General features: G+C 38.2%; 1 protein-coding gene and 1 pseudogene across 3 annotated transcripts; one reads left to right on the plus strand and one right to left on the minus strand.

Annotated features, from left to right (window-relative positions):
* Positions 1-2717: 2717 nt before the first annotated feature.
* On the plus strand, positions 2718-4352 carry LOC148731267 (uncharacterized; annotated as a pseudogene). The gene is made up of 2 exons (XR_016001301.1): positions 2718-3716; positions 3939-4352. The product of XR_016001301.1 is annotated as an uncharacterized LOC148731267 (transcript).
* Positions 4353-4566: 214 nt separating this feature from the next.
* LOC148731268 (uncharacterized) lies at positions 4567-9926 on the minus strand. 2 transcript variants are annotated; one of them, XM_088760413.1, is made up of 5 exons: positions 9487-9926; positions 9008-9405; positions 8098-8195; positions 6975-7118; positions 4567-4874 (listed from the first exon to the last, which is right to left on the minus strand). In XM_088760413.1, exons 1-2 carry the CDS (start codon positions 9577-9579, stop codon positions 9112-9114), a joined length of 387 nt encoding a protein of 128 aa, XP_088616539.1. In that variant the 5' UTR covers positions 9580-9926; the 3' UTR covers positions 4567-4874; positions 6975-7118; positions 8098-8195; positions 9008-9111. The 2 variants fall into 2 exon arrangements, with proteins under 2 accessions (XP_088616539.1, XP_088616538.1); XM_088760412.1 differs by lacking the exon at positions 4567-4874 and having other exon boundaries at positions 5303-7118.
* Between the last annotated feature and the right edge of the window lie 3526 nt (positions 9927-13452).

Genomic DNA, 13452 nt, shown 5'->3' on the forward strand with positions numbered 1-13452 from the left:
TTTCTTACCCGCTAAAATGTCCATAAACCATAATTTTAATGAGGAAAGAACGACAAAATAAATTGTTAGTTCAGTTTAAGTGTTCCATACAAAATAATTGCACATGTACTAAGACAACACACCGATACTTAATAGTACATTTGTTTTCTTTCACCGCATTGTGCGAATTCATTTTTGGGTTAGTAAGAGATTTAACGTGTACAAAGGTTAATGATCCCAAACTGAAAAGGCAAATGATAACACACACTAAAACTGTTGTGCGCGAATGATATTCTACTTTTTTAAGTGGCTGAATATACTCTGCGTAGGTTGTTTCACTTGTCCTAAAGTGATCTGATAGATACCTTCAGGAAAATATCGATTTTAGAAGACTTAAGTCTCACCTACTAAGCGGTCATCAGACTGAGGAGTATTCTACGAAATCAGAATTATAGATCGTTTTCACGTGACGTTACATCATATCCGGTCGCCATATTTGTGTACAACCCAGGGTAAAATTATATATGCAAATAATAAGCACTTCAAAAATTTCTGCCTGTAAAAATGAATACTACAGCAACGGAAGCAAAATTAAGTGCCAATACTGATATCATTATCCATCCTCCTCTTTCTGAGTACGCCAAGAAGCTAGAACCACAAGTGAGGCAGCGTTATTTGGAAAAAATTTCGGCGATTGGGATCCATCCCGTCCTTATTTAGAGTAAGAATTTTCAACCAGACTGCTTCCCTCCAGTTGAATCTACAGATCTCCTTTTATATCTGGTTTTGGAGACGAGCTTCTACACGCAACAACAGTTTAAAGCTTTCCGAAGCCTGGAAGCCAACAATCAGATGGTTTCGGGATTTATAACGAGTGTAAAAGGCCACATAATCGCAAACAAATTTGTTGTGTTAGCCAAGGTGAGACATTAGCAGAGAATGAATGACTCTTTGATCCCTATCTGGATTATAGCAGAAAAGGAGGGGACAATTTTATCCGCTCATTGCATAGGTTGTAAGGCCGGGCTAGCTGAATCATGCTCGCATATTGCAAGCGTTTTATTTTACGTAGAAGCGTGGACGAAGATAAATGGAAAACATGCTTGCACCCAAACTCTTCCGATTGCGTGCCGACGTAAACAAACATTCTTGAGTAAGTTTGTGTGCCTTTCTCTTTGGGCTTATCTAGAATAATCTTCGCTTTGAGTGCGTGTCAACGTGACACGCACTCAAATAACTCCTTTATTCGACGTCGATATTTGTTGTCGACCAATCGGCTGCGCTTGGAGAGTCCACAACATTTTTGACCACTGTGAGGATGAATATTGTTGTCGATAAGAGTACAGACTACGCTAAACCACTGTCGGTTTGTCTAATGTACCTTAAGCAGTCGTAATGTCAACTTACTGAACAAAAGATCTGACCTGGTTAGAAAATGTCGGGCTAGATTGCAGAATACCCGGCCACAAAAATGTCTCACTTGAGAAATTGCCACCGCAGTCCCGCAGTGGTCTTTAATAATGCTGTCCCCGCAGTCCGCAGTGGCAAGTCTTTTGCTAAACCGACCGCATCATTAAATACAGTCATCGCCGCGCGTTGCGAATCGAGCGCATCAACCCCTCAACCAAAATAAAGAAATATCGATTAATTTTCTTTCAAATTCTGTTTCTATGAAATTTAATTAATAGTAACTACCGATTAACAAACAGCGAAGCGAACTATTAAATACAGTCATTGCCACGCATTTATGCGAACTATTAATAATAATTACACACATTTCAAATTAAACCTTACATACTTATTCCGAGGAGGCGCAAGCTAATCGTGGAAAACTTTTTACTATATTTACAAAAGCAGTCATCGCAATTAACAAGGTTCATTTAGCCTCCACAAATAGAACATAATCGAGATTTGGCCAGCAAACCTTCCCCCATTAACCACTGAGTGTCTATCTTTATCGTTTAGTAAAACAATCAAGTCATCGTAACGCCATTTCTTCTGCTTTCTCTCATCTCGCACATAACTTCCCTTTGGCTTGCCACATTGCCTCTCCTTGTCTTGTTTTTGGGCTTCAGGTGGAGTTTGTGTGCCACTGCTGGATTGCTGGGGTTTTTCGATCCTATACACACTTGTAAACATGTCTCAGTAAACTACCTTTTCAATCAAAACAACCGCCTCCTTTTGTTTGTCCTAAGGATATGATATCTTATTAAATGTGAGAACAAAATTCTTTTAATTCCTTAAATTTTAATTTCAGAGACTTAGCTACTCTTAAAAATGAACAAACGAAAATTGCATTCAATTACTCGCCAGAACAATACCACTAGCATAAATCTTAGTGCCGGCGTCTCAAACAACAGCTCACGTTATTCCAGTCATGCTAACCTATTTCTGAGTTCACTGTAGTAAGCTAAGGATATGATATTCTAGTTATACTCGTGGTAATCCCTTCAAGAATGTATACCGTTTCCAAGCTTTACAAGCAAAACGAACAGACATGGGTGAATTTACAGCGACGATTGAATTCTATACAATTTCCTTACAGCAAGCTCTTCACTGACAACGAAATACACCGTTTTGTTAAAAATAAGGCTGTATCGGTTGGAAGCTCAGAAAGCTATTTTATTCCCACTTTGCTTACTACAACAGCCTTTATCCTCCCATGCAACGACTCCCGCGTTGAAGTCATTACCACCCACAGGCAGCCTCTTAACCTGTTCACCATATTTGTTGGATATCCAGGGACTGGTGAGTATAAAATATGTATATTTGGTTTTACGATGCCTTAACCAAAAATTTCTTATCTTTTTCCTCCGTTCGGCAACGGCTTACATGGGTTAGATCGTATTTGGTTAGTCTTGCAAACCTCTTGCTAATTCTAACTAAACTCTTATTTTTAAGGGCCCTTTTCATAAACAAGACTTTATGTTTCTACAACAGGAAAATCGTCTGCGATACAGCACGCAGCCCAAGATTCCCTAGAAGCTTCAGACCTAACCTCAACTGTACTCAGTAAAACAACTTCGTCAGGTCTGGTGAAGCATCTGGCCAAGAACAAGAAAGCCATTCTATTATCTCCGGAGGTGTTTGACAGAATCAACAAATTGATGAAGTCAGACGAGGACAACGCCATAGGAGACGTCCAGCTACTCTGCAAACTGTTCTCTGGTGAGCGCTCTTCCTATCACTACTCAACGGAAGACACGAGACTAATACCGCCTAACACTGCTTTCACCATCCTTGGCTCAACACAATTGTTAAACGCCGCCAAGCTCATCGCAAAGATGGACCATGGCCACGGTTTAATCGACCGAGTTTTATTTGCAACTCCTCTAGCTTTAAGGCCTACGCTTTCCGAAATGGAGGCTGCTAAAGACTACCTATCAACCGAAGTCATGAGCGATTTCGAGGAAATCTTTCTGACTATTAATAATATTGCCAACAATACAGTTTACACCTTTGAGGACGACGCAATCGCCATTAGGCGAGAAAACCTTGACATGTTTGTCGCAGAGGTAAATGAAGCAATTCAAGACGGCACAGTGCCTCCAAAATCCAAGACACCAGAACTTATCCCCCGCCTAGCTACAGCCCTACACGTCTTCAATCACGTCATAGCCGAACTGCTCGCTGGCGTCCCTTCCACGGAACCTCCAACCAAAATAAGCAAGTCAACACTGGAGAATGCCTCAGTCTTCGTTAACCATCTTGAGACTCAGAAGGGAATCTTATGTCAGGTAAAGCAACAGAAGTTTATTTTAAAGCAACATATTTTACTATTAAGTCGCATTTTGCCTTCATTAGAAAGGAATGCCCTCCGTCGAAAGTCTTTGGCTACGGTAACTGAATTTTACCAATAAAGCACTCATTGTAAAATACTCGTTTATGTTTTTCTTCCCAATTCAATCCTTTTCTTACATGCCTTAATTCTTGTGTAACTCCCTTTTATTCTCCTCCAGTTCCCCAAAGAAATCATTAATTCGTTTTGAGATAAAACGATCGAACAACCAACGAGCGATTCAGTCGAGGAGAGCATCCCTTTGTCACCTGGACCGGCAGTAACGTACAAAGCCTTTAAGCATGGAAAGAGATTATCTCCAACAATCGCTGAGGCAGAGTACGAGCGCGCCAGAGAGTCCTTGCAGGCGGATGGGTTTGGAAGAATAGTACAATTCCGTGTTCCACGAGCTAGAGCTACAAGCAAAGTGTTTGTGAAGTCAAAACCAGACCCGTATCCGACCACAGCACCAGTAACAAGTACTGAGTTTCATATTGCTTTGGCTAAACCAATACATAGAGACATTACTCAGCCAATAGTTAATTATCTTCAGTCAAATAACTTCCTTCAGTAATTTTAACAAACGTTTTCATCAACTTCTGGTGTCTGACCGTGCCTAAGAAGTTTTTTAACTCGCCAAGCATGTAAATTCATTTAAGCCTGTCACTTTCCCACTCCTTTTAGAATATTTTCCAACTTAGGTGCTTTTAAATTTAGGTTAGTTCATCCAACAAATCTCCTTTTTTTTCAATAATGTACGATGTAATTTAAATAAAGTCAAATTTATCGCTGATGTTTGAAATGAAGCATTGCTCTTAGTTTTGCAGCGCGTTGACGACACCACTAATTAGGTAGCTTTCTCTTAAGCCTTCATTAAAAATCTATAGCTTACCCGTGTTGTCAAATCGAATTAGGTTATTACTCATGTCCACTAAGAATACTGACCAGGGTTAAGCAACTTAGAATAGTTATAAGGGTTAACGATTAGCTTCTTTTTATGGTTACACTGGGCGAAAAATCAGATTTGACGTCAGACAAATGCAGTCCAAATGTGGTTCAAATGTGATGTTTGTCATATTTGTCAGTATTTGACTTGAAGACAAATATGACATTTGTCCTAAAGATAAACAGGATAATTGTGCACTAGCTTTTGGGTGTAAATATGGACAAATGTGGTATTAATCTGAGTTAAATATCATGATTTGTCCTGCTCTAAACAAGGACAAATGCGTTAAAGATGACATCTGTAAGAACAAATTCAGGACAAATGTAGGGCAAATATCATCTTTGTCATGGAATAATCCAAAATTCTCTTCCCCTCCATTGACCCTGTTGTCAATTTACACAAAATTGCTTTTTCCACATGTTATTTCAGTATTAGGGTTGCAAGTACCCAATAATACACTGCATTCAATAAAACATCAGAAATTTCATTGTTTCAGTGGCAGTTTAAAATGGAAATCGCATTTACTTTGATTAATTCAATCCTCTCACATCCAGTCATCTCACACCCACACTTCTGACTAAAATCAACACACATAAATGTATAGTAAATGGAAAATTTATCTAACATTTCTCCTTTATGTACAAACAAAACCATTTCTGTTAAAGGAAATTAGCATTTAATAAATAAATGTATTTAATCAGCCCCTGTACACTTTCCTGGACAATCTCGATAAAACATTTTCACATGAACTGTACTTAGTGTGTTATAATTCATAAAGAGGAGTTACTTCCAAAAAACTCCTACTCAGGTACTGCCTGCCCTATCAGTTTCAATACAGTAGGTTCTCTTTTTATGAGGCATTAAAAGACCCAACATCATCGCAACATACCAATTAGTATTTGATCACATCACCAACACAGCTAATCCTACAAATTACTGTCAAACTGCTGGTAATTTTTTTTAACAGGAACTCATCAGCGTTGTGTTGCAATGTTCCAGTATTGATTGAAAGTTTGCTGCATGAAATTAGCAACAGACTCACTTCATAGGAATTTAACTAAAAAAGTCATATTTCACATGACTACTTTTGAAGTGTGATTTCCTGACAATGGCAATTTGAATGCTATATTCTTGCAGTCTGTTACGTTGATAAACAGGGAAAAATCGAGCAATTTTATTTTGTTTCTTAGAAACAGATCAGCAATTTGCTTGTTTTATATGGGAAAATGGAACTTGAAAATAATTCACAAACTATTCTAGCAAATTTGAAGTGAAAGTTGCAAGTTGCATTCAGCAAGCTGTCAATCAATATTTTCGCATCACAATGCAATATTCTAGAGTTCCCATCAGGAGGCAACCAGTTTGACTATAAATTTCTATAGTCAAATGTTAACCAGATGTTCTTTTGATGGCAACCTTGCAAACTTCTACCTCAACATTGGTATTTGATGACAGTCTGAGTCCAGCAAGTTGCAACCTATGTGAGCAGGTTGAGTCTTTCAATTTGAATTTGCTGAGTAAGTTCTCAAGCCCTGGTTTTCATTTAGACATATAAAGTCAGGTAAGACAAACTAAGTTTCAAATAAACAGAATGATATTGCCTAATATTTGCTGTTAATCAACAGACTGCAATGAATTAGTGACAGACTTAGCTCCAAATTGCCAAACTGTGAATTTTCCATAAAAATTCAAATCTGTCCTTCAAGGTTATGGCTTACACTTTTAATTTTGAAGCACGATTCCTGGTTTTGCTAATTTAACTAAGTCCGTCACTTATTTCTCGCAGTCTCTTGATAAACAGGCAGGCGATGGCTAACTGAATTTACTCTGTTTCTTTGAAACAGAGCTGGTATTACCTTGTTTTATACCGCAAAATGAAAACGGGAACTTGGAAACTTGCTTGAGCAAATTTGATAGCAAAAGTTGCAACTTACTTGTACAGGTTGAAACTTGCTCGACTCAAGCTGTCAATCAATTACCAATGACGAGGCAAAAGTTTGCAAGTTTGCAATAAAAAGAATACCCAGTTTGACTGTAAGCATCTGAGGCTTTATTTTTGGCTACAAAATTAACTATCAAGCTATAAAATTCAAATTTTTTTTACAACAATCACCACAATAGCTAATTACTTTCCTTATAGTGTTGTTGACACTAAAGTTTTGAAACTGATGCAAGTGACAACACATCTGGTCAAAACAAAAAAATAATTGGTCACGTGATAAAAATTTTTAGTCATTTCTGTTTAGGATAGGTACACCATCATTCACTCACGTTGTGACCCCTTTGATTCCTCCTAGAGTTTATTACTCTTTCATCCTGCTTGTTTGCCACTTGGGGCAATCCCTCATTCCTCATGTGGGTTAAAAACTCCACTGATTTTGGCCTTGAGGGTTTTAAAGTAAATCTTTAAGGCACCTGTGACAAAAGCAATTCAAAGATTATATCACAAATCTTGATCATTGTCCAGAATAAAATAAAAATACCTCTGAAAAATAGTATTACTAAAAATGTCTGAATGTTGCGCTCATTTTCCTTGTTTGATATTGGATAAATGGACCCAACAAAAGAATCTTCAAAAGTGACCAAAGTACATACAAATTAATGCAAACACCTTAATTTTCACGTTCTTAGTCAATCATATCATCAATGGATAAACTTAGCAGAATAGCTGTGTGACCAGGCTCACAATCGTGCATGACATTGCAATATTTTTGTTATAATTTTAGAATTACATCTTCAAAAACTATTTCCTGTGATAATCAAATTACCATACACACAGGATTTGCATCATAAATTTCCTTTAAGTCGCACCATCACACCTAACTATTTCCTATGATAACCAAATCATCCTAAACACAGGATTTGCAGCTAAATTTCCTTTAGAATGATCACACCTTACTTCCAAAATTTTAGAGGATTTCCTGCTATTGTTCGATTCCTTATAAAAGAAGTACAGTTAGTTAGTTTAACTCAGCAGTTCAGAGTGTCAAGAGCAGCACTTACAAGCTCAGAACCTTTGGTCACAAAAAAAGTAACTCCAGTACATGTAACCTCAAGTTAGTGACCTATTTTACTGAGGATTTGCTTGCAATCACCCTTGCTTTTTATCAGTATTATTTCTTTTGTACTTTCCTGTATAAATAAATTTTATTGTGGCTATAAGTCTGTCTCTTTGTTCAAATAACAACATCAGAACCTGCCTCGGTCACAGCTGGTTTCAGTTAAAGGCTAGAGAGGAACTATGGAAGTAAAGTGTCTTGCCCAAGAACACACAATACAACACACTGGTCCAGGCCAATGCTCAAACCCAAAAGTCTGATCCACAGTCCAATGTGCCAGCTATTAAGCCACCAAATATTATAGTCATAATTATAGAAAATTAATCTATACTTACACTCTAATATAACAGGATCAGCCTCTTTGAAAGCTGATGTTGCTCTGACACCTCTTTCGATTGCTTGGGTAACCTCAAGGTTGGTGTGATCATTAAACCTGAAAAGCAAAATGATGTTAAGCTTTTAAGTACTTGGGTTGATGTATTCTGTAACTCAAATTAATAGAAACACTCAAGACATATATTGTTCGGTAGAAGTTTGGAAGAACCAAAAAACTTGCTAAACACTGGCCAATGGCTCATATTCCCACAGCATTTCTCATTCTCCCAACTTACCTATGACAGTTCGACTATCATGCACCATTTCACCAGGGCTTTATGAAAACATAAAATCATACATATCCCTGATCATCTGAGATGGTCGGGGATAAATCGGGAGTGCTTCTATTTACCTGATGGCGGCCAGATTTCTGCAATCATTCCCAACATATGAAAACATAAATTGGCAAAATCTGGGACGATCACGAAACAGCGAAATCCCAGAGCTTCTGGAACTTTCCCAACATACATGTACAAAAAACCCAGCTTACATCACAGACAGCGCATCTTAAAAATTTGGCCAAGTTTTTCAAGTCTGCCATTCTCAATCTTGCCCAAGTTTAACCATCCTTGTTCCTTTTTGGTTTATTGTTACCTCTTTGGTGTTTTTCTAACTTAGAAAACTCAATTTGAAAGTAACTTTTGTACATCAGCAAAATGGCTTAAAATATCATGACATAGCTCCTTTAAAACTACATACTACAATAACTCAACAATAAATTTCATCCTTTAAAAACAAAATGACCGCCTATTGTTATGATGGCTATGTGCATGAAATCAGCAACAAAGTGTTATCAAGAAGCTGTTATCAACAAGCTGTTATCAACACCGTGACGTCTCAAAGTTCAAATAACCAAAATACTGTACTCACCATCATATCTCGTGGAAGGTTTTCACTTTTCCTTTTTTTGCTGCCACTGCGGGTGCTGACTGTTGGCCTTGTAAGTTGTCAATTTTTTCTGTAAGAACAAGTTTTCACTGAAGTGCGTCAAACTGCCCTTCGTGGTCGGAACAACTCGCTCGAGAGTTTACATGAGACAGTGGCGTGGTGGCTGGAGTTGATCGGCTCCTCCATGAGGAGGAAGATGGCACAATTGAAGGCAAGAGAGTGGAGGCGACTGGCTGATAAACTGGCGAGGTCTCTTCTGAATCACCATTACTGTCAAGCTGCAAATCACGACGGATATGATTTTCAGATCGAGATCTCTCGATGGAAATCCGCGGACGGTCTTGCGCTCGAGGAACGACTGCAGTTGTCCCTGGAGTTGTCTAAATATTCAAAGAACAAAACGAGTGAATTGCTGACCTGTCTTACTGACCCACGTTTAATTAATACACGTAAAAGCTTACCGTTCGACGGTGAAAGTGCCCAGACGTTAGCGGTGACTCGGAAAGCTCGTCAAAATCAATCCCTGCATTGCTCGATCTGTTTCTGTGAGACATATTACAAAACTGCGGAGTAACTTTTGGTTAAAGGCTTGCTTCAACGAAGACGTGACACTTGGACGAAAGACGCTTTAAATTTGAAGTGACGTTCGAAATCCCGCCGATTATGTTAATGTCCAAGAATTCGAATTACACAAAGCGTCGCGCGAGGGCCCTTAGGGATTACCTGCGCATGCACTTCCGAAAATTTGCATATTTTTTTTGCGGACCGGAGTGCAGCGGCAAATGTTACTGTAATGCTCGTCAGTTCTCGTCATTTGTTAGCTCAATATCTTTTCTCGATTCGAAAAGGAGGGAAAAAGAGTTATTACTGCAGTCACTGTGATGACTTTTTCAGTCGAGGTACCGATCGAGACATCTCGAAATTGCCTCTGAAAGTGACAATAGGGCTAGCGACGTCGAGAGAGATTCTGAAGTACACTGCTTGGAATCCTACGATAGTTTTGAGGATCATGAGGAATACCTCAGTGCAGATTTAGCCCTGTCCCTATCCCTTGTTCTATCTTTTTTATTTACTTTTAACACAATGACATTTCTCTTCTTTTCGACAGGCTAATGGGGGACATTGGCTTGGGTTTTTACTAATAAAATACGAACAGTACCGCAGAAGTTAACAGTCAGTTCAAGCAACTGTATGGCTTGCACCGATCAAGTCACGCAATTCCTTGTACGAGCCTCTACCAATATTTAGTTTGTTTTAATAAAAGTCACACTTTTGATCCAGACAAAAAATGCCCAAATCTTAGTGATCTCCTTAGAGATGCAAAGTAGGGGAACTGAATAGATCACCCAACGGGGGACGCGAGTGAAAAAAAACGTCTCCGTGGGGTAAAATAGGGTTCGTATGATGTTGAACACATTTGACTGTTTTGTCTAATATTTGTCCTTGAATGAAATATGGCTTCATATTTAAACAATATTTGTCCTGCATTTATCACGGACAAATACGATAACATATTTGTCACCCATTTGAAGTCTTTGCGACCAGGACAAAAATGTAAAGTCAGATTTGTCTCATATTTGACCTAGAGCCAAATTTGTTCAAATCCATTATTTCATCCAGTGTTAGGGTTTTATCTTCTTTTTAGGGTTTTGGTTTTCCCTCAGCTAAAAATAATCATTACGTTTAAGCATCTTAGAAGAGTTAGACAAATTTCTTTCATAGACTACAGGACTGCGGAACGCCATTAAAACTTCACAATGACAACGGAAGAGAGTTTGCCTTTCTTAAATGGGGGTAGTCGCTGGCATTTTTACCACGAGGGCTCACAAAATGCATTTCCGAGAGCCGCTCGCACGCGTTCCGCCTTTGTCCGATGAGAGTAAAAAGGCTATTGATGGAATAACTTGCGACTTTTGGGCGGATAGGCTATTATCCTTTTAAAAAGGCTTTAACAATTCGGGCTAATTTCGTGGCATCAATTTAGTATCCTTTTGTTTATATTTTTCTGCGCAAATTTTATTCATCGACTCTGTGACTGCGGACCGCGGTGGCATTTCATCCTACTCCTTGCCCTTTAACAAATTTCATTCAAAGACAACAAGAATACGTACCGCGGTGGCAGTTTATAGTACTCCTTGCCCATCTGAACACATTTCATTCATCGACTACGGGACTGCGGACCGCGGTGGCAGTTCATCCTACTCCTTGCCCTATAACAAATTTCATTCAACGACAACGGGACTGCGGACCGCGGGAGCAGTCCACTTATAACAAGCGTGAGTGGAAGGGTATTCTGCAGTCGCTCCAAATGTCGCCTTGAGAACAATTATTTTTATTACGATTAGGAATTTTACAGAGAGAGAAGGCACATTAGCACACCAACTACAATTCATAAATAAAACTCAATTATCAGTTATGGAAAGGAAGACAGGTTCTGCGCGTATTTCACTTGTTGATAATCAACTTGCTTCATATAATTAAAATCCAATAGATACCATCATCGTAACTAATAACTATTAAGTAACGTAAATGTTACTTACTCGCTGATTTGTCAAATTTCCGGAGCCAGTGAGCCAGATTAAAAGGAAAATAAAGATTACAAGAAAATAGGAAATTAAATGTACCGGAGTAATCAGGCAACTCAATTCATTCCCAAAGAAATAAATTTCAGTCTTCACATGTTTCGTGAAAAAAATCGCATCTAGCAATCAAAAAGCATGCTTTTAGTGTTCAACGCTGTGTCTGTGAGAAACAAAATAAATGCAACTGGAAATGTTTCTTGATTTTATGAATGGTAGAAACTTAAACTATTTTCTCTTTTCTAACTGTAATTCTAGACTGTCCCCTATCATCCATACAAATAGGTAAATACGTGGACTCCATTTGTTTGTAGCAGTTTTATTTAGTCAATAGCCATTATTAAAATCAATGACTACTTAGCAACGAGAGCATTACTTACAATCTGAATTGTCAAACGGGGACCAATGCAAGCAGATTTAAAGGGAAATGAAGACAAAAAAACAGTAAAGAAAGTGAAACACCGTGATTAGAGTACGTATTTACTACAAACGACAATTAATCGTAAACTCTAATATCAGTTACGAACAGGCAGGAGAATTTCGTGCTTCCTTTCCTTTCTTGCGCATTTTCAGTCTAGATATTCAACTTGTTTCAAGATTGAGTACAGACAATGCTACTTATGTCTACGTGACACGCACTAAGATAATCCTTTTAGTTGACGTTAATATTTATTGTGGATTCACTCGGCTGCGCCTCGAGAGTTCACAAAATTTTGACCATTGCGGGGATGAATATCTTTGTCGGTAAGAGTACAGACTGCGCAAAACCACTGTCAACCTGTTTAATGCATCTTAAGCAGTCGTAATGTCATAGGGCTGAGCAAAAGATCTGAACTGGTTAGAAAATGTCGCCTGGAGAACAATCTTTTTCACGAGGATTAGAGATTTTTGAGAGAGAGGAAGCAAACTAGCACACCAGCTAAAATCCATAAATTCAACTCAATTACCAGTTACGAAAAGGAAGACAAGTTCCGCGAGTATCTCACTTGTTGATTAGTGTCAGTCTGGATAATCAACTTGCTTCAAGTGATTCAAATCCAGTAGATACCATCATCGTAACTAATAACTATTATGGAACGTAAATGTTACTTACCAACTGATTTGTCAAATTTCCGGGGCCAGGGAGCCAGATTAAAAGGAAAATGAGGAAAACAAGAAAAGAGGAAATTAAATGTACCAGAGTAATCAGGCAACTCAATTCATTGCCAAAGAAATAAATTTCAGTCTTTACATGTTTCGTGAAAAAAATCGCAAGTAGCAATCAAAAAGCATGCTTTTAGTTTTTAACACTGTGTCTGTGAGAAACAAAATAAATGCAACTGGAAATGTTGCTTGATTTTATGAATGGTAGAAACCTAAACTATTTACTCTTATCTAACTGTAATCTAGACCGACCCCTATCATCCATACAAATAGGTAAATACGTGGACTTCACTTGTTTGTAGCAGTTTTATTTAGTCAATAACCATTATTAAAATCAATGCCTACTTAGCAACGAGAGCATTACTTACAATCTGAATTGTCAAACGGGGACCAATGCAAGCAGATTTAAAGGGAAATGAAGACAAAAAAGATAGTTACGAAAGTGAAAACACCGTGACTAGAGTACGTATTTACTACAAACGACAATTAATCGTAAACTCTAATATCAATTACGAACAAGCAGGAGAATTTCGCGCTTCCTTTCCTTTCTTGAGCATTGTCAGTCTAGATATTCAACTCGTTTCAAGACTGAGTACAGACAATGCTGCTTATGTCTACGTGACACGCACTAAAATAATCCTTTTATTTGACGTTAATATTTATTGTGGATTCGCTCGGCTGCGCCTCGAGAGTTCACAAAATTTT

The sequence above is a fragment of the Stylophora pistillata genome, chromosome 5, assembly GCF_964205215.1.
Source record: "Stylophora pistillata chromosome 5, jaStyPist1.2, whole genome shotgun sequence".
Taxonomy (NCBI): Eukaryota; Metazoa; Cnidaria; class Anthozoa; order Scleractinia; family Pocilloporidae; genus Stylophora; species Stylophora pistillata.